This window comes from Pseudopipra pipra, chromosome 5 (assembly GCF_036250125.1).
Source record: "Pseudopipra pipra isolate bDixPip1 chromosome 5, bDixPip1.hap1, whole genome shotgun sequence".
In the NCBI taxonomy this organism is placed as follows: domain Eukaryota; kingdom Metazoa; phylum Chordata; class Aves; order Passeriformes; family Pipridae; genus Pseudopipra; species Pseudopipra pipra.
The window spans coordinates 50,537,631-50,559,315 of NC_087553.1; the positions used below are offsets into that span (position 1 = coordinate 50,537,631).

The 21,685-nt window shown below is 41.7% G+C and overlaps 1 protein-coding gene across 1 annotated transcript; it reads left to right on the forward strand.

Annotated features, from left to right (window-relative positions):
• The first annotated feature begins 1,322 nt into the window (after window positions 1-1,322).
• Window positions 1,323-20,891, forward strand: CAV1 (caveolin 1). The gene is made up of 3 exons (XM_064656035.1): window positions 1,323-1,527; window positions 2,332-2,496; window positions 18,560-20,891. Exons 1-3 carry the CDS (start codon window positions 1,498-1,500, stop codon window positions 18,899-18,901), a joined length of 537 nt encoding a protein of 178 aa, XP_064512105.1. The 5' UTR covers window positions 1,323-1,497; the 3' UTR covers window positions 18,902-20,891.
• Window positions 20,892-21,685: the final 794 nt, after the last annotated feature.

Here is a 21,685-nt window from a genome sequence, read left to right on the forward strand (position 1 = left end):
TCCTAGGTATGAGAACAAATAACTGTCTTATGGTTTTTTTCAGATGGGTATGTCCTTCAATACACTCATTTGACTCCATATACACACTCCAATGTGTGGACAGATGAAGATATTTTAATGATGGTTTAAGTAAATTATTGCATCAGTTAGAAAGTTACTTTTAAAAGTTACGACTCACTTGGAAAGTTGGAAAACTTCCATCCAAAGCATTTGTTCTAAAGTTTATGAGCAATATAAACTCCTAAAGAAAGTTGACTACTAACTGATGACCCTATAAGCAATACATGTCTATGTGGACTGCATTTTCAACAGGTGCAGTTATTTACATCTGTGGAGCCTACATCCATCTTAGCCAGTGGTTTTTCCAAGGTCATTTCTCTGTTGAATTGCCAAAGCCAAATATACTGCAGTTAAGAATTTTCTACTTCTGTTGCTGCAATTCTGTGCTAAACTAACACTAAGGTCACTATTTTTCTGTTAATGTTATAAATCTTTCACCACACTCTGATTTCCTAACACAAAACTAATGGCTGCAAGCACAAAAAAAAAAAAAAAAAAAAAAAAAAATTCTTAGCTTGCAGATGTATAGTGATGTTACAACCCTAACCTGAGCCATCTTGAATACAGTGATGAATCTTTACAGCATTTACACCAACATATGCCTCCGAGCTTACAAAGAACCTTGAGGACACAGCATGGCAAGACATCGGTGTCCCACCATTCCCCTTTAAAAGTAAATCCCAGAGGTTAATATGCATGGCAGACACGCATGGATCAATTCTCCTCCCGGGAAAAATATAGCACTGTTAAAGTTCAGAACTCTTAAATATTTGCATAGTTTTGAAATGAACCAGTTGAGAAAATCTCTTTTTCTTCATCCCAAGGAAGTCCAAGTTTCCACAATTGTTCCTGGAGCAGCGATGCTTCTGTGTAAACTATTGTCAGTGCCGGGAGGGGGGAGCCCGACAAACGCCTCGCTCGCTCTGGACGTGATACTAAATTTTCCATGTCCTCATTGCTTCCTTGCCCCCTCGCCCCTGCCCTCGTATCTCTGCCACACGCAGCCACTGTCGCCCCCTGCAATCAGCGGCGGGGACCCTCTGTCGGGGGTGGCGAGCGGCCGGGACAGGGCGGGCGACGCGGAGGGAACCCTGTCCCTATCACTATCCCCTATCCCTGTCCCGGTAGCGTCCCTGTCTCTGCAAGCGTGGCCCAAGCATCCGGGACCGGGACCGCCAGCTCCCAGGTTGCCGGGGCAGGGCTATTTTCTCCTCCCACCCCCGGCAGCTCCCGGCTGCCCTGCTGTGTGCGGGGCCGTATCGCGGCTGTCATCCACCCCAGCCGGAGTCAGGGAGCCGCCCTGGCCACCGGCCAGCCCTCTCCTCGCAGCTACCTCCCCCGGCCGGCTGCTCCGCTGAGCGGGATCTTCCTGCGTCCGGTCCTACAAGTCACAGGGCAGAGTCACTCGCGGCAGAGCCGTCAGCAGCCCGCGGCAGCATGTCCGGCACCAAATACGTAGACTCGGAGGTAGGACCGCCAGGGGATGGGGCCAGGATGCTGCTCCGTTGCCCTCCCGTCCGCCGCCGCCGTCGCTGCCGAGTACCTGCAGCGGCTTGGCCCCCCAAGCTCCTCGACCCGTCGGAGGAGCAGGGCCCAGGCGGCTGGGCGGCAGGAGGGCGGAGAGCCGGGCACCTGCGGGCAGGGACAGTGGGAGCCGGGGGGCTTGTGCCCCGCGGGACGGGGGGACGGGGGCTGCTGAAGTCCGTGGAGGGCGGTATATGGAGGCGGTATATGGAGGGTGCTACATGGAGGGCACTACGGCGGGTGCGCCGGGATGGAGGGGGCACAGTGATGGCTCTGCGTGGAGGGCAATACCGTGGGGTCAGTGTAGTGAGGACAGTACGGTGAGGGCGCCGTGCTCCAGTCAGCGCGGCGAGCGCGGTACGGCGAGGGCAGCGTGGGGAGGGCGCTGCGCGGGGATCCCCGGCCGCTCTCAGCTGTGCCCGCGGGGGCCGCGGGAGCGCCCTCCCCGCAGAGGGGGGGCTCGCTCCGCCCTGAGGGAACGCCGCTGGCCGGGTGCGGGTGGTGCGGGACCGGGGCCGCCTGGCGGCGGGAGCCGTGCCTGGCACCGCGGGGGTGTGGTGTGCGCCCCGCGGCCACGGTTAAATAGCTGGGCGAGGGCCTCCCCGCTGCCAGGATACTGCCGCCCGCGGGAGCGGGGCCGCCTCCCCCAGCCCGCCCCCCCCTGCGCGGAGCGGACCGGCCCTGCCCTGCCCTCCCTGCTTCAGCTGGGCTCTCCCATCCCGCCCGCACTCCCTTTCCTTCCCGCAGGGCTTTTTGTACACGGCGCCCGTCCGGGAGCAGGGCAACATCTACAAGCCCAACAACAAGATGATGGCAGATGAGCTGAGCGAAAAGGCAGTGCACGACGTGCACACCAAGGAGATCGACCTGGTCAACCGAGACCCTAAGCACCTCAACGACGACGTGGTTAAGGTGAGGGGCCGAGGCGGGACGGGGCGGGGGGCGATGCCAGGTCCTGCGGAAGCAAGGTACGTGGGTACTGTTGGGGCGGCAGCAGCTAATCGCATCCTTCCACCTGCTGCAAGAGGGAACGGGCCAGGGGCTGATTATGTATAGTTTAGGTTTTGGTTTGGTTTTTTTGTTCTTCAAAGAAAGGGGGCAGACAGCCGGAGAGAGGCGGACAGCAGGCAGAGCAGCCCGCCGGAGCTCGTCGCTCCAGTGCGGTGCGGGGCCCCCCTGCCGCGGGCTGTCCGCCTTCTCCCGCCGGGGCGCACCGGGCTGCGCTCGCAGCGCCCGCCGGGGAGCGGGGTGGCTCCCGCCGCGGTGTGTGCCGGCACTCAGCTCCGCAGCCAGGACGTCCCGCCCGGGGCCGAGGGAGCAGGGGGATGAGTTATGTGACCTTGTGTAACATCGTCAGAAGGATTTTCCTTCCCCGAAGCAGGCACAGAGGCAGGGCAGGGAAATGGCACAAACCGGATCGCTTTCCCTAAGCCTGGCGGGTGCAAAATCAGAGGTCCTGGTGGTCGTTTGGATTTGTGTCCTTCAAAAGCTGATAAAGGGAAGAAGGCTAAGCAAAATCTAACTGTGTCCTTGTCTAGATTTTTTTGTTTGGGTTTATAAATCAGTTTGACTATCTTCACAGGTCAGGGTTGATGGAGACTTTTGCTTGAAGTCACTTTGGTCAGAAAAATCAGAGCTTAATTTTCCTCTTAGCAGACAAACTTTACACTTTGCATGTGAAAATTGAGGATGCTGTCATCTGGACTTGTCAGACCCTAGGAAAAATGGGAGCTGCCCACTCGTAGTGGATGACTAAGCCACTAACTGGGTTGTTTAGTGTCCAGCAGTGTCAGTGTGTGTGCAGTTCGCCATGTTTCTTGGTCATGAAGACCCGTTATTTATAAAGAGAAATATTGTATTGTTTCTAGAGAATCAAGAAGCTAGACTCTGGTTTCTGAATGTGTATCTGTAAAATTATTCTTGCTATGTGCAGACAGTTTAGCAAGGTCCCCAGTAACCTCAAATTCCAGACTTCAACACAATTTGAAGGTGCTGGATATGACTAACCATCATGCTGGATCAATGCTAAGAATTACTCTTCAAAGCAGTCTATACCTTTAAGAAGCCATTGTCAGCTTTGCTGTATAGAAAGAAAAGGCAAGAAGTTGTTACTTGTTTAGAAAAATTCATCTTGGTACAAAACTTCCACTAAAATGGGTGATTTTAAAAGGAAGAGAGCAGTTCTTTTTTCTTCTAACCATGAAGGAGCAGCTGAGTAGACAGGGAATGAAAGAGCTGATGAAGGAGACTGCATCATGGCTTATTTCATACACCAACAGAAGTCCCCAAAGCAACCAAACCTTCTGAGGATGAGTCATAGCCCCCAAGCAAGTCAGAATCCTGGTGTCCACAAACTTAACTCATGAAAGAAAGATCCTGCTGGGAAAATAGGGAGACCACTGACAGCAAAAAACCCTACTGAACTTAAACTGAAGCATACAAAGCCCATCCTGCCCTCTCTGCCTCCCACAGGGGCAAGTTGATTAAGGGAGTTTGTTGCATTCAGTCTTCTAAAAGAAACTTGGAAAATAAGAATTATAGGAATGGGAAAAGCTAGCTTTTCAGTTAGTCCTATCGAAACAATTGTGGACCAACACATTCATTGAAAAACAGCAAACAGCCAGAATACCAGTATTGCCTCTGTGTCAACAAGTGAGCTCCTGGTAGGGAACGTAGTCACATCAAGACACGGCAATATACCAAAATGAATTTGATGTTAACCAGACAGGATCCATTTTGCATCATAAAAACAGCAGTTTTTGTAAAAAATGGCATTGTAAAGCAATCTTTTCTGTTATGAGGATAAATAAGAATAACTTTGCTTTTTGTAAGTGTATCACAGATAGGTCCAACCTGAAGAGTAGAGGGAAGAATTTTGCCACAATTTGCGCTTGTTTGGACACTGTGTTCAGATTCATCTGTCAGATGTAGCAATGAAATTCAGACCCAATACCTAGGGGACAGGCTTGGGTTGGGGTGAAGTTACACAGATTCTGTTCCTGTCTTAGCCATTGGTCTGTGGTCCCCTTCAGTCATGCATCTGCCTTTTGAACTTCAGCTGTAAGTCATCCAGGCAGAATATAAAAGATATACTTGTACAACAGAATGAGTCCCCAGTCTTAGTCAGGTACTGGAAATCAGAAAACAAAATGTTCAGGAGTGCTGTAAAGCCAGAAGTGTGGTTCAGGCTGAGCTTAATTTTGTTTTGAGCGGTTACATTTTTCTAGTTTCAGGACCCTCTGCTTTTTACCCAGTATTTTATGCATTTCTTGCTACTTGACTATGAGGCACAATAGCATGGAAACTGGGGACAAATCGGTCAGCCATGAAATAGAAATGATTAGACAGAGAATGAGGAATCTGCTCTGTAAGCAGCTCTCTAAAAGGCCTCAGTGTTGTCTGCATTCAAATACTTCTCATAGCACATTTTAAAAATAACCTTCTCTTGTGAGAAGCAGGAGACATGTTCCCTTGATTTGCAACACAAAGCATCTGCACAGCTTCCCCTGCAGCAGATGCACAGTGTGGGCAGCAATAGGGTTGGGATCCAGGCAAGGGGAAGAAACCTGATCCAGACCCTCTTATAAAACTAGATGCATGGAGCAGCTTTGGTGACTTTGCTTATGGTTTGTCTTCAAATTAGCTACCAAGTAGAAGCTAATAGCTCAGAGGATTCCAGAAAATTGGGGCAAATGACTGGATTTCTGTTAAGAGAGGGACGTGAATGAGGCCTTAGAGAACCTGAGGTATGCAGACAATGAAGTTGGTGACTCTGTGCTGGAGGAAGCACGATCTAGTGAAAATCACCAGAACTTCCTTCCTGTTCCAATTCCTTCAGTAGGGACCAGAAAGGAACAAGTTTCTTCTTCCTACAACTGCCCTCGTGCATCACCTTGACAGCAGGAGAACTTGTACTAGTGGTCCCTTTCCTTCAGGCACTGGCTTGTGAAGGTGGCTAATCAGGGAGGAGGCAAGGACAAAATCAGGCAAAGGAGAAACAGCCTCTGTGCACCTGGTAGCTCTCTGGGAGTACTGCTGGTGATACAGCTGTTTTGTATCTGTTTCATGTGTCCTTCACTGGGCAATTTTACCCTTGGACTTGTATCCTGCATTTTATTTGTGTGTGATGAGATGCAACAAACAGGGTAGAAAGCTGATTGCTGGGGTTTTTTTCCTCATTTGTTCCCCAATGACCCAACACTCACATGAAGATACCTGAAGTTCATCCTTTGCTCTTCTTGTTTTCCAACAAAATATTTGTGTTTTCCAGAGTATGGATAAATTGCAGCCTTCCAACTCTGGAGTCCAAAGTTTCTCAAAGTATCTGTGGTCAAGTCTGCACAGAGTTTACTGAATTTCAAAGACAGAGGAGGGAGCCAGTTCTCCCACATATTGCTCTTCTCAGTAACTTCCTTGCTCAGGATGGGGATGGAGCTTGCAGCCAACCCTGAAAAGTCTACTCCTTTGGGACTAGTGAGGACCAAATGTGCAGTCACATCTGCAGCCAGATTATGTTTTTTTTCCTACAGTTATGTGCTAGGAAGAAAGGCCTGTGCCTTGTCTACCATCTAGAACATATTTATTATTTTCTTTTAAACAAGTGGTGTCTGTCCACTGTTTGTTATATAGGAGTCCTTTTTGCTCTGGGAAAAAAAAAAAATCCAGTACTTGGCTACAGATGTGAGGATGCAGAGCCTTTGTACAAAGTTTTAAACAGTTATGTATTCATGCATTCCACTTAAAACTAATGCAGTTAAGGACAATTCAGCTCACTGCAAGGAAAAGTCTGGAATTTTTAGTCAGATGTTGACAAATACCATAATACCCTTATGTAGTCATTAGGGAGGAAACTATTACTCAGCCATTTTAAAGCCATTTACAATTTCTGCCTCTTTTTAATGAATAGAGAGGGTTTTTGAAAAGCAGTTTGCCATTTTATTTAATCTTTCACAATGAAGGTATCTCCCTGTTGCAGTGAAAAAAAAATGTAAGATGCACAGAGAGATGACTGGGCAAAGCACTTCCCATCCCTACACCTGAGAACCTCCTGGAAGGAAAGCAGGTGTCATCCCCTGCTCTTTTTGGATGGGAAGGCTAAGGTGTTGAGGGCTGTCATTTGGATGTGACAACAGGCATCAACATGAGAGGCACACAGTTCTGCTCTTCAACATAATAAAATGAGAGAAAAGCAGAGCTCAACAGGATGCTATTTCTGACACAATTAAGTGAAATGTAATGCAGAGCCTTTTTCTTTGGTTTTAGGTATTGTTAAAATCCTGAGAAAATAGATATATAATTTTAAATATAACCACATAAATATATAAATATATAAATATGTAGACATGCAAATATGTGTGTGTGTGTGTGTGTGTTCTAATCCAAGCTTGTCATCTGGGTGCTTGCAGTTGGCAGTGATTGAAGTGAGATGCCTCTGGAGGCAGATTCACATCACAGAGTTTAGCCCTAACCATAGAATGGAACAAGCAGTGCTCTCAAAGGGCATGTTTCTCTCAGTTGCTGATACATGTAGTTTAGACATGACACCTTACTTGTACATAGCTGTGTTTAAATGTAATTATTCTCTAACTTTGTCTCCTATTAACGGGCTATGGGGTTTAGATTTAAAATGCAAGAAAATTCAAATGTTTGATTTGGGCTACCCACATGATCCAATTCTGTTTCAAATTTTTCTTCCAAGGCTAGTCTAGGAGTGAGACATTAAAAAGTCAGCATCATTATGAATGCCAGTTTATATGAGGATTGAGCGAGGTTTTGAGAGTTCTCAAAAACACTTTTCTTGCACTTTAATTAAGAGTTCCGAGACATGGAATTTCAAAATGTCCGTAAGATTACAGCTAATAATGGAATCTGTCCTAATGAAAGATTCTTTCTCAAAAAAAATGTGTTTGTACTTAAACTCATGGTGTTATTAAAGCCTTATGCACAGCGTTCTTGCTTAGCATGATGAACATGACTCATAACTCCATAGGAAAATGTTCATTTGATGTCCATGAGGACAGAGAGCCAACAATTCAGCATGGATGTTCCTTTTGTTAGAATTTATTGAATATTATCTCAGATTCAGAGAAGAGTAATACTTTTCAATTCTGTTAGCTTCATCAGAATTCAGATTAGGTTTGAAAATTTTAAGAACAATTTTAATTAATTGTAGAGTTTTTAGCCCATTATGTGGATAAAAACACCATCTTCTCTTGCATAGGTTATGGATATCTAAAACAAACAAACAAAAATATTGAAATACAAAACTCTCCAGGGAGAAGAGGTGTAATTTTGTACAGTAGAGTGGTCTGCTCATGAGGTCCCAAAGGGGAAATTTGATCTTTGTTGTATTCTAGGGAACAGAAAGAAGAAATGAACTTGGGTGATTCTGTAACACTTGTGATCTCTGGAGAACTGAAGACAGATATAGTTTTAAACCAAGATAAGTTCGTATTTCCCACAGCTCTCAAATACCCTTGTAATAAACAAACAGCAGGATGAAGTGTACATCAGTAATTGATTTTATGAGCTTTTTGATCCAGAACTACCATCTCTCTTTTCCAGGCAAATGACAGTAATAAAACCCATCTTGGACTTTGAACATGAAAGAGAGGTTATGCCATTTAATTTTGTTTGATTTATTGAGAAGGCAGGTTTAACCCTACTAGTCTCTTTATATTTTCCTGGCAGATTTCTTATGAAAATGTCTTTTGCTAGTTTCAAAACAAACTTTGAATTTCATGCAATATCATTCTTATCAGAAATAATGTTATCAGATTAACATTTGAAAGAACAAATATTTTCAGTACCACTATCCCCACTCTAATGAGCATGTGATAAAATACGATTTTATTCAAGATAAAGGAGCTGGGCTGTACAAGGGTGGGGTTTTTCCCTAGTCTTTTATTTATTTGGCCCACATACTTTATTTTCAAATAAATAGGAACTGATAAATTCAACTTCATAGATAAGTGAGAAGACACCCTCACAACTGAAGGTGAAAGCATCACATTCTCTGTCCAAATTCCTGCTGTGCTGAATTTGTATTCACATTTTCAAAAAAGCCTAAGGGAGTCTCCTAGATGGATTGCAACACTTCCTCTGTCAACTTTGAAATCTCTTCTTGAAATTCAAACAAATGCTACAAAAAAATAATCAGTTTCCCCTCAAGATCAGGTTAGTATCTCCTGTAGATATCAGTTGTAAAGTCATCTATTGTTCTCTGAAGTCCAAGTTCATGTATCGTAGAAATATAGAATGGTTTGGGCTGGAAGAGATCTTAAAGATCATCTGGTTCCAACTTCTCTGCCATGGGCTGGGATGCAACCCACTAGATCAAGTTGCTCAAAGCCCCATCTAACCTGGCCTTGAACATTTCCAGTGATGGGACATCCACAACCTCTGGGAAACCTGTTCCAGTGCCTCACTTATTAATTTCTTCTTATTATATAATCTAAACCTACACTCTTTCAGTTTGAAGCCATTCCCCCTTGTTCTGTCACTACATGCACTCCAGCTGTTTTGTAAGTCCCCTTTATGTACTGAAAGTGCTCAATGGTCTCCCTGAACCCTTCCCTTCTCAAGGCAGAACAATCCTGAGTTTCTCCTGTCTTCATAGGAGAGGTGCTCCAGCCCTCAGATCATCTTTGTGGCCCTCCTCTGGGCTTCCTCCAAGAGGTCCACATTCTTATCTTGGAGGTCCCAGAGCTGGGTGCAGCACTCCAGCTGGGATCTCATGAGAGCAGAGTGGGAGAATCACCTTCCTTGACCTGCTGGTCACACTTTTGACGCAGCCCAGAGTGCTGGTGGCTTTCTGGGTTGCAGGTGCACATTGCTGGGTCTTATTGAGCATCTCATCAACCAACACCCCCAAGTCTTTCTCTGCAGGGCTGTTCTCAGTCTATCCTCCGCCCAGCCTGTATTTATCCTTGGGATTGCCGTCAGCCAGGTGCGGGAACTTGCACTTGGCCTTGTTGAACTTCATGAAGTTACATGAGACCACCTGTCAAGCTCATCCAGGTCCCACTGGATGACATCCCTTCCCTCCAGCATGTCAACTGCACCACACAGCTTTGTGGCATCAGCATGCACTCAATCCCAACTCATAAACTAAGAGCAGAACTGTAGAATAATGATATCTTGATTTTTCTGAAATGCTAAAGAAGTAATTATCTCATAATTAGGGATCGGTAACTTAAGATCTTGCATAAGAAAGACAACCTTCTAACAGGATGAATGTCAGGGCAAATTTTTTTTTAAAGGAACAGAAGGCAGCTGGGCATCGCTGCACACTGTTAGCAATAAGCATGTTCTGGTTGAAATGAGGTAAAAGGTGAAAACAAGTGATAGAGATTTACAAAAAAGAATTGTAGCAGTTAACTGGAATGTGTTTATGGGTAGTATATGTAGTCAAGAGTCTTCCTCCCTTAGAATCCCTTTACAAACAATAAAGAGGAAAAAATGGTTTCCAGATCTAAAACAACCCCCAAAGGTCCCTGTCTCTCTCCATGCACAGCTAAGGAGTCTGAGATTTCTATATTTCCATTTCCCATTAGTGCCTAAATTTAGGAGGGATGAAGCTACACCAAGTTCCAAAAAGTTATACTTAATAGCACTTTATTACCTTAATAGCATACAAGCATACAACCATAAAATATAAATATATCATATTTATGTTTATTAAATAAAATATAGTGTAAAATATAAAATCCGTTTACAGGATGTCTTTGCTTTTATTAAAGTTTTTGGATTCTGCTTAACTCCAGACTCCACTGAAATAAGTAAAAAAATTCCCATTATGTTTAGTGTAGTCAAAACTTCACACTGGTGTTTATGTTGACGAATATACCTCTTTAAACATACAGATTGACAGACATATGTGGATGTACATATATGTAGCAGGGTTCTTTGCTAAACTAGCTGTATTGAACAGGGAACTGTGAAACATGAAACAAATAATGAAACAAAGAAAACTTCTCAGGAGTTTCTGTTAGGGAAAACTGCAATAACCTCCCAGCAGCCCAGTTTCCAGGGAGGAAAACAGTCATTTTGTTTTCTAACTGCTTACTCAAGCAACATCAAGATATTTTTGAAGGAACTAGCTGACATGATATCCCCACCTGCACAGGAAGTTCTGATGTGTTGTAGAAGAGTGCAGATCTCTCCTTGAAGATGATAGTCTTTTGTTCTGCCAGACTGTATTGAGACAAAACAGGCAAGTGCTTCAGGAATAGATCTCTGGAGAACAGCTGATTGTTACAGAGCTGGCCCGTTGGTATCAATTGCATTTTTCTCACAAGTACTTCTGCACATTTTGATGAGCCTGCCCATCTGATAAAACAAAGCCCATCACCGGGGCTCTTCTGGTATGTAATCAGTAATTGGGCAGGGAGCAGGAGGTTGTTCACTCAGTAATTAGTAGCAAATTAATTTTTGACTATTTTCATTGATTTTCAGTTTTGTGAAGTGATCTGCAGTCACCTTTTTCTAAGTCATGGCATCATTTAAAAATTTTCATAATCCATTTGAGTATTTTGTTATGCTTGCAGTAGGAATCACTCCTGACCGGACTGGTTTTCTTCCTTGGCTGGAAGAGTTCAGTCCTTCTATCCTGCTTTCTAACTTGAATATCTTGTTTGTCAAGCATTGTTTGCTTTTCTGGCATACTCTATAGCACTCAGGAAAAATTCACTATTTCCATTAAGAGATCTGCCAGCAGAACACTTTTCTTGCTGTATTGTGGAAAGTGGGCACAGGGACACAGGGAATGTAAGGCAAAGTCATTGGTCAATTTGAGCCAGTAACTGGGGTGCAACAGTTCTGCTTGCTTGTTTAGGCTTTCATTCACTTTGGAAGTACTTGTTGTCATTTTTCTGCACTTAATCAGCCTCACATAAGAGCTCTGGTCCTAGCCATCTGCAGTCATGGCCTTTTTTTTTTTTTAATTCATTTATTATTTTTATTTTTCATTTATTTATTTATTTTTATTATTTTCAAAAGAGGAACTGTTGTACCTGGTGATCTGGCCAGTCCCCAGAAGATCAGTGTGCTCTGAAAACAAAGTTCAAGATTGACAGGCAAAGCCTAAGCTTGCTGCAGCCCTGCTTGGAGGGACTCCTGGGGTTCCCTTGTTAGATGCTTGCCACCAATGCCAGGAGTCAAGGTGATGTCTTGAATGGAGCTGAACACTGCTAGGTGTTCGTGTTTTGTAGTCACTCGTGCTGTAGCCTGAGGTTTATATAAATACTGTGGAATAGAATGAGTTTGGGCTTTACTAAACACCTGAAAGCACCTAATGTTTGCTGTCAAAACCTGATTACGGAGGAAGTATCTCATCTAGGAATCACAAAGCTCCCTGTTTTCAGGAACAAAGTACCAGCTTCTCTACATAACTACAAGTAAACATTTGCCAGATGTTGATTAACAGTACTCTTTAAAGGGTAAATGAGTCTCCTGATGTCTGGAAGAGAAGGGAGAAGAGCAGCTTTACTCCTTTAAGTCTCAACACCTCCCCATCCTCTTTCCTGTGGATTCAGTAGAAATAGTACAAACTTTTTCATCATCTTCTGATAAACTGTGGCAGTGGTCTGGAAGACAAGCTTCAGTATATGTGGAAATATGGTATTCCAGAGAATCAAGGAAACACGTAGACGTTTAGCTTGTATCACTGATTTAACAGAAAGGTTGTGAGTTTATTGCTTGGGGTTTTTGTTCAGATGATGTGATGCCTTTCTTCTCCAGGCACTGTAACTGGAAATTTTTAAGTTTCAAATAGTATGTGGAAGTACAAAAGCTAATAATGATCTCGTATGCTCATGCATTTTCTTATTCTTAATAATACACACCATGGCCTTCTTCAGTGTTAGTAGTGTTGCACCTATCCTGAACGTCACAGCCCAGATGTGACTCATGCCATAGAAAGGCATGTCATTTTGTGATATTTCATATATTTTCTTCTGTTGATTGCTTCTTTAAAGGACATTGAATACATTGGGGATTTTTACAAATTACATTTGTAAAAATACCATATCTGCTTCAAGTCTTATAAGGACACAATATAATACGGTGAAACAATATTAAAGTTACAGTCTTGGAACCAGGGAAAACCTGTTTAAAAACAGCCCAGGATAAGCAGTAAATACAGTTTCCACAGTCTGTGCAAAAAAAATAAAGAAAGCTAGCTTATGACTCTTCCTTGTATACATTCAGACTAGACTGTAACCCTGATCTGACAGAGTGTGTGAGCATATTGACCTCAGCGGGACAGTTCACATTTTTCAGGTTGTGCGCGTATTTAAGTGGTTTCCCTGACTGGAGATAATAGTGATCAATCAAGAGATATCCAGTAATGATCTAAGCAACCTTTTACTGACTCCAAAATACATTGATGGCACTCAAAAATGTAGGCACCCTCACTGCTTGTTTGGGTTCCTCTTCAGTGGAGTAGGGGTGGTGCCTGGCAATGCAAACTGCATACTGTGAGCACAGTGTCAGCATGCAGCAACCACACACAAAGATTCGAATTATTATAGTTACAATCACAGAAGTGTAGATCAAAGCCTAATGCTCATGGTCTTAATAATTTTTTTTCTGATAGACCCAGCACAGTAATTTTTTCTATGTAATGGGTATTATGTACCTCGGAGAACAAACTTTTGAGGAAAACCACAACTGGTAAGTAGGTGATTTGAGGTTGGCATTTAACACGCCTTTCCAGCCTGCCAGGTTTTGATGCATAGAGATTTACAATGGTAAGGTCAGAATGTCAACTGATTTCGTACATAAGACATATATTCTTGAGTCAGATGATAACACCATTAAGCTTTTTTAATTAGTAATTCTTTTCCTTAAACAGACTTTTTCCCTTTCTTGTAAAAAATCTTGTAAATAAATCCCATACTGTTTCCCTCTCTTGTAAATAAATCTATTTTAGAATCAAAACAGGTTCCTTAATTTCCTGATAAACATATACAGAGCAAAAGAAGCTGTGTTGATTCTCATAGCAGAATAAGACAAAAGCTTCAAGCAACATAAAACCTGGCTTTGCCAAACTGAATAGTAGGAAACAAAGAATAGCTGAAGTCAGGAAGCGTATTGTAGGCATGGTACAGGAGTTGATAATGTTTTATAGTTTAGGCTAAAACAGAAGGCTGTAGCAAGTTATTACCATCCTTTAGAGGGTCAAATTTCCTGTACTTCTCTCCTTGTCACAAGTGAACGTGCCTATATTTTCATTAGCTTATCAACAACCTCAATGTAATTTTAGAGCACACCCTGACAGCTCTGGAGAAACAAACCACACACTGAACATGCAGTCTACTGAACAAGACCTGTGCCTAACCTAAGCATACCTATATGTAGATAAAACTGGGTTCTTCACAGATCTACATGCTTGTGATGCTTTGGCAAATATGGCCTTGAGAACAATACCCCCAAAAAGGTGTGTTATCCTTGCAAACCAGTTAGATTCATTTCCAGAATGAGTGTCTTTCTTCTGTAGCATTCTATTTCTGACCACTTCTTTCATCTATCAGTCCTATTTTTACTTAGTTCAGTTGGACTCCCATTATCAGTCTGATGACACTCACCATCATTGAGTGCTACTGAACTAAAAATCAGAGGAGAGTAATAGGAGTGACTGAGGAGTGAGTAAGTGACCTGAGTGATGTAAATGTAACCCATAGCAAGGCAAAATGCATCCAGTCACCTGTTCTTCCTGCTGCCTGTGGAGGACTAATCCCTAGGAGTTAAAAGTAAGATCCTTCATGGGAGTGGTTTAGTGCAGGAAGAATCTGAGTGATATCTCAGTTCCTGAAGCATAAGGACTTGTCTGTACTGCTTGAACAGTGAAATAATTAGATCATTTCCCAGCCAGTGCACTCTCTGTGTAATCTGTTAGCAGATGAGAAGTAGAAGAGCCTAGATTACCTCAACTCCTTGTCTATCTTTATTTAGACGTTGCTGCAGGCGAGTCTGGTTTTGGACAGCACTGCAGAGGTTCGCGTGCCAGGCATAGCTGGACTTTCTTGATGTGTATGTAGTTTCATAATGTTCTTACGGCTTTCAGGGAGATAACTTCATTTTAACACTGTATTCAGCTAAGAGTCTTTTGAGTTGTCAGGCTGTTTTTCTGTCTTTTCACTCACAGGTTCCCTTATTCAAACCAGAGTAATGCGGAACATGGGACTTGAGGAATAATAAAATGGGAAAGGCATAGTAGTGTTACATCAGCCATGGTTCCTACAGAGCCATCTATTCAGCTTCTGTGCATTGGTAGAAACATTCTGAGAGTTGTTGAAATTACTCCAAGAAAGTCACTGTGATAATTATTGGTGGCATGAGTATTTGCTATTTTCTTACAGACAGATTTATCCCTGAGCACTTTTAGGATAACTGTGTTTGACTTGAGCTGGGAAATCCTGACCAAAGATATATCATAAATGTTCTAATATTAGCAGCATCTCCTGAAATGAAGACAGGGCTGTCCATCTGGAAATGTTATATGGCATGATTTTTCTGTCAGCTCCCCAGGATTAACTCCATGGACATTCTGCTGAAGACAACAGGGTAACATTATTAGTTACTGAGAATTGCAGTTACAGAAAGTTTACTATTTGATTTGAAAACCAATGAGTTTATTGGCTTCCATTTCCAGTAAAACATTCATTACAATGGATTGTTTTGAAAGGAATCAAATTATGGACCAGTCTTACTGTATATTTTAAAAGTTCTAGAAAATTCACTTTAACCCGTGGTTTCTTTTTGCATGCCAAAAAATTCTTTTCTGATAAAAATAGGTCCCACTTAGCTAGATTAAAGATATAACCATGAAAAGTCCCATGGAACTCAATGCAAACTTGTTTTCCTTCTGAGATTTAATATTTCCCTTACCAATGAGTTGAAAAAATACAAGGTGGAGTCTACCACAACTGAACTGAATAAAAAGACTTTAGGTATGACACTGACTAGCCCTCAATACTCTGAACTTCTAGGATTGGCTATGCTGCCTTTGCCAAGGATCACAACATCAGCTGGTGTGAAGCATGCAATAAATTGTCATAAATTTTAGACATTAGATCTATTTTCAACCATATAGTTTTTCTGTAGTAATATTTTTTGAGAAGCAATTTTCTTTGCTGTAATCATCCTGGATTTTGCCATCATCTGCATATTTTTATTATCTGATTGCAAGGCAAATGTTGATGATAAGTCAAGAACACCCATTCATTTGAAAATGAACTAACATGGGATGTGGGCTACCATGAAAAGTTTGCTTTTGAATAGCGGCAGAAACAGATTCTATAAATATACTTACTTATGTATTCCAAAAAGAAAATATTTCTGCTCCATAAACTCAGGCATACATTTTCCCAGCTTGTGTACTCAGTTTAATGAGATTGATTTCAGTGGACAATGTACAGATCTTGAGATCATCTGGAGGGGCAGGGGTGGGAATAAATGTAAGACAAAATGCCGTCATTGGTAATAATGACTTCTCCATGTATACATCTACAACCTTTCCTTCTTTCTTTCATGATGCAGTCCTAAAATCCTGTGATTGATACAAGGACATCTGTGTTTTTCATTTAGTAAAAAGATCACAATACATCTGGAAAAGTTTTTTGCTCTATTTTATTATACTTCAGCTAACTTTTAATGTCTTATGATGCTCAACGTACTTCATAAAGCTAATTTTTGTCTGTTGCTTACTCTCCAGAGATGTGCATTTATATCTAATAACCCCACAAAGAAAACAGAGAGCATGTTGTTGCCTGTGATGCCTTCCCCAAAATTAGAGCTATTTCCACAAGAGCTTCAGTCTTGCACACATTGAAATTACAGAGCCCAAATAATTTCCAATTTCATGTCGTCACTGAGCAGTGAATGTAGTGTACTTCCTACACTGTCTTTACACTGCTTTCAAGGAAACTGTTTTCCAAGATTTGTACCAAAAATTAATTAACCTAGAAAAGCAGAGGTTATTGCATGCATGTAGAACTTTTACAGAACAGAACCATTATTCAAACTCTTTTAATTTTCTCATTTTGTAGCTATTACTTAAAATTATGCTATTCAGTTTCAGAAAGTCCAGTCAGACTTTTGGCCCTGCTTGCTGTTACAGACAAGCATGTAGAGATGACCTGTGTTCCTTGGGTACTGCACCACTGCAGAGTCTCACATTGGTTTCTGCATAGGTGGAATTTCAACTCAAATGCTATCTTTAGGTGTGATTGTGATGGTGATGGTGATGACGATGAATTCCTATCCCAAAGACTGACTTTCAGACCACTAGAACCTCCTTCAGAGTAGCAGACAAAGAGGAGGTTAATAGTTTGCATTACATGATGTCTAGAGAGAAGAACTGGCAGAGAAAGTGATGTTTAGGCACAATAATATGTCCAATTAAGCCAGCCTGATGTTAGGCATTCAAGATATTTGATATCACAGATGATTCAGAAATTTTCTCCCAAGGACTTTTGAGCCCTTCATGTAAGATTGCACCTAGACTGTGCACTTTTGCTTGGAATTATGTTTTTTTTGTTTAAGAAGCAAGAAAGTCCAGTGGTTTTGTAGTATTTTTCCCTTTGCTAGTAACTTATGTTTGGAGGTGATAAAAATTCAGCAGGAGAGAAGAAGGAGTGCTTTCCAGTTATTTTGTATATTTCAGATTAAAAGAAGTGATAGTGAGCTTTTTCCCATAGTATAAGGAATACTTACACTGAGTGTGTGTATATTCATCTGCTTCCAGAGTGCTAAGGTACTATTGCACAAGTTTCTGAGGCTGCTGGCCCATATCATACTTACACTGCTCCTGTAAATTTTCACTTTCAGCAGCGCTATCATCTCACTTTGGGATCCAGTCCCAGGAATGCAAATTCTTTTTTTTTTTCATCTGATTTAAACAGTCATTTAGTTTCTTGCAGATGAATAGTGTTGTGATGTTCTCTTTCCTGCTGAATGCAGTATCTATACAATTGGTTGTGCTAACTAAATTAAATATCCTGTACTGTGGGTTATATCAAACACATCTGTGCGACATGGAGCTGAACCATCATTGCAATTCTGTTAATTTTCTAATAGAAATGTTATGACAATTAAGCTTCCTGAACAGCTCAGTATTTCAACAGAGAGTGCTAAAATATGCCTTTTGGAATGCACTGCTTCCTTAAGTGACTTTTTGAATAGTCAAAACTACAAAATACATGGAAGAGTGTGTTCCTTCTAAATATTAACATGTTAGCCTGACTGTGTCTTTCATGAACAGAGTTGTCACATAAATAGGATAGGCTAGAACAAAATAACTCTAACATGAGTAGCCTTCTCATATTTAGTAAGATGAAAGAGTTCCCTAACACTTTAGGACTAAAGAGGAGCTCCACCTGATCCATGTCTAAGTCCATAATTTTATTTCTCAGTCTACTAGGAACTATCTATGCCTGTTTCAAAGTATGTATTTAAATAGCTAGCCTCACTGTTTATTCACTGCCAACATTCAGCAATGGAAAGATGGCAAAATTTGGATGAATAAAACAGATTTTATTGATACGTGCTTGAGGTGTGTAAAAAGTCAAAGTAGTGACTCCATTCATAAAGATGTGAATGAGTTAGGCAATGAAAGCATGATGATTCTACTCACCTGGTTTGTCCCTCAAGTAGACTAAAGGCACTGCATACCTTAGAGCTGTAGGAGATGAAGAAAATATATTCAGCTTTGTGAAAAGCTCCCATCTAGAAGTTAGATGTCTAATTTAGAGCTAATCATTGAGTCTCTCTGCTAGTCAATGGAAAAAAGATAATTACTGAAGATTCATTACTTAAATGATGTGTTATAATGGGTTGAAACCATGTTGGGATGTAAGAAGCACATGCTTTAGTGTTTTGTTGCAGGGGACCATAGCTCTCTAGGAAAGGTGTTTCTGGAATACACCCTTGATGCGAATGTCTGACTGACCTGACTTTGTGTTCTTTGCTGCAGATCGATTTTGAAGATGTGATTGCTGAGCCAGAGGGAACACACAGCTTTGATGGGATTTGGAAGGCCAGTTTTACCACCTTCACTGTAACGAAATACTGGTTTTATCGTTTACTGTCAGCAATCTTTGGTATTCCTATGGCTCTCATCTGGGGCATCTACTTTGCCATTTTGTCCTTCCTGCACATCTGGGCAGTGGTCCCGTGCATAAGGAGCTACCTGATTGAGATCCAGTGCATTAGCCGCGTCTATTCGATCTGCATCCACACATTCTGCGACCCGCTGTTCGAGGCTGTAGGCAAAATGTTCAGCAGCATCCGATTCACAGTACGGAAAGAGATTTGAGGGACATGTCAAAGAGAGCCATCAGCCTAGGAAGGGGGTTTTTGTGTTGTTTGGAGTGTTTTGGTGCCAGTTTCGTGTTTCCCAAAGCAACATACAGCAACTGGTGGTGGATATACTGGCCCAAAACAAAGAATCACTTGCTCAGTTTCTTTTTCTACTGTTTATTCTTACTGGACTACTTGCCTTTTTTTTTCCTTTCTTTTTCCTTTTTTTTTTTTTTTTCCCCTCCAGTCTGCATTTCAAACTAACCTTAAATGGCTATTCTTCCAAGCCAGCTGCATATCATTTTGCTGGACGTTCAATTCAGAGATTGAAGTGTTGTTGGATGCCTTTTTATCTTACCCTTCATTCCTTGTGAGATAAATCCACAGTGATACTGAAGAATGACAAAAATGCTTTCCAACACTATAAAGCCATTCATTTTATTGTGGCCAAAGAGTGCAGAGCTATCGCAGCAGAATGAACGTGACCAGCTGGCAGGTTTTAGCAGAATGTTCTTTTTCAATTGGATTGTCAGTTGACTGCAGCTATTTACAGTCATGGTCAGATATTGTGCACTATGAATAAATTAGTTAAGTAAACATATTACTGCACTAGTGTATGTCCTGAAAATTTAACACTTTATCAGGCTGTAAACATTGACACGTAAAAGCTTCAGTGGGTGCCTTTCTGTCTCATTCTCTCTTGGAAGTTTGCATCTAGTTGTTTCTCAGTCTTTGCTAGGATTGTAGAAGCAAACTGCAGTTGAGAGCTCTAAAACTGGTTATAATGGAAATGTTTTCCTGACTATGACTTATGACACATCCCTTAGCGACCATTTAGGTGCTTATGTCATAGGCTCCTGGGGTATTTTTGCAAAGTATTCTTACAAATGCATATCGCAGGTATGCCAAAGATAATCTTGAGTTTCAAGAAAAATGAAGGTGTGCCAAACAAGCCACAGGAGGCCAGGGAGGAGCTGCCCCTGAGAGAAACTTTTCCATCATCTTTCAAAACTTCCCTATCAGCAGAAGTCAGCCTGCCACTAGCATGTAGATTGTTTTCAGGATGCTTTGCTGAGTTTAAACTTATCCATCACAAGAGATGGTTTAGAATCTTTGCATTTGTGTGTTGGTTTGTTCATTTTTTTAGCTGACCTGCCAGGAAGTCTTAGAGGGTGTTGTGTGAAACTACCGTGTTGCAAAGTGGACGGCCTCTGTAGCAGAGCCTTTGCAACATGTTCTGATGCTGTGACCTGCAAGAGCTTTTTGCCCTCATGATAGTACTGTGTTCAGAGATGCTCTCTGCATCCTCATTGGTGTGCGTGAAGCATTTGTAAAAATAGTCGTGAGGCTAATCAGCTTTATTGTAAAGCAAGCTGGGGCCTGAGCCTGCTCCAGCTGCAATCTCCAGCAAACCAGTTCTTGCCCTCCAGGTGTGCAAGATTTGGCCCTTGGGATGAACATGGAGCTGTCTGGTACACCTATAGCTTTATTATTTAGCGCTGATATTTCACATACTGCTTTACCTAACGTGGGAGAGCCTTTGGTTCTATTTCTGCCAAAGCATTGAAAACTTTAGGAAATGCTGCATTTTTTTAAGGGGGAGGGAAGAGGGAAGGGGAGAGAGGGTGCACAAAAAAATTTACAAAACTATTAACTACTATTTGCATTTAAAACAGACACTGGTATGGATATAGTTTTATGTTTTTCTATGTACATAATGAAGAGTGTACTATTATAGATTTTTTCAGTATTAAAAACAAGCAAGATTGTAAACAAGAAATATTTTATCTTTTTATGAGGAAAATCACTCTGAAAGAAACCTTGATTTACGATACAAACTGTGTATCCTGAAAGATGTCTGTTCACTTAGATTCTTAGTCCCTAATCTAAATACATTGCTGATCCAAACATTTACATTATTGTTATACGCTTACAGATATAACTGGCACTTTTTTTTAAATTCTGCATGTACATTAAAGACTACAATAAAAAGATGCTTAATGATAGCTCCTGTCTGACTTCTTTTTCCTTGTGGACAAACATTGGTCAAAGCTTTCTTTGTCAGTCCAGTCGAAACAGGATTTTTCCTAATAAAAGCTCACTAGCTGAAGCATTTAATGTATGGAAATAGGGGAATGACAGCTTTTATTCAGCCATGCAAAGACCTAACTTGTGACAGGACAGTTTTTTTCTATGGTTTTATTGCACAATACCTGTCACGCTGTTAAGTTAGTATACACAAAAGCCCAACAAAACAGGCTATTACAAATGGCTTACAAATCTGTTAACAGTATTTTAATGTTCAAATGGCAGATAACAAATAAATGTAGTTGATTGTATGTTTTCCAGTAGCAGAATGGTGTATTTAGCAGTGGTTAATAGGCTAGTGGTAGCAAATAGTGTGTTGAATTGGACTGTGAGAAAATGTAAAATACTGTAGAAGATAAAAGGGAGGTTGTGATGTGAAAGTAAAGCAAATACACCTTCAGTATTCAAAAATATCTTGACAAAGCCTGATATATTCAGGCTTAACCATTTGTAATGTCATGACTACAAGACTTTATGGGAGAGATGTGCAAATCCACGCTGTGATCACACTGTCCCTGGCACTTCGCTGAGCAGCAGTCACAGGGCTGTGCTGTGGCTGGATCTCATATCAGTGCTCCTGCTATAACACTTAAGACCTATACGACAGCCACGATACAATCCATAGTAAGATTCAGGTTTGTCTACTAGAGGATTAGACATTGGGTGTTGGACAGTGGCACCAGGCAATCTCCTGTCATAGCTGTAAACGTGG

Excerpts from the sequence above, each read along its gene's own strand:
- CAV1 (XM_064656035.1), top strand. The coding sequence starts at position 1,498 with ATGTCCGGCACCAAATACGTAGACTCGGAG. Across the intron at positions 1,528-2,331 it reads CCAAATACGTAGACTCGGAG|GGCTTTTTGTACACGGCGCC; the intron begins GTAGGACCGCCA and ends TCCTTCCCGCAG. Across the intron at positions 2,497-18,559 it reads TCAACGACGACGTGGTTAAG|ATCGATTTTGAAGATGTGAT; the intron begins GTGAGGGGCCGA and ends TCTTTGCTGCAG.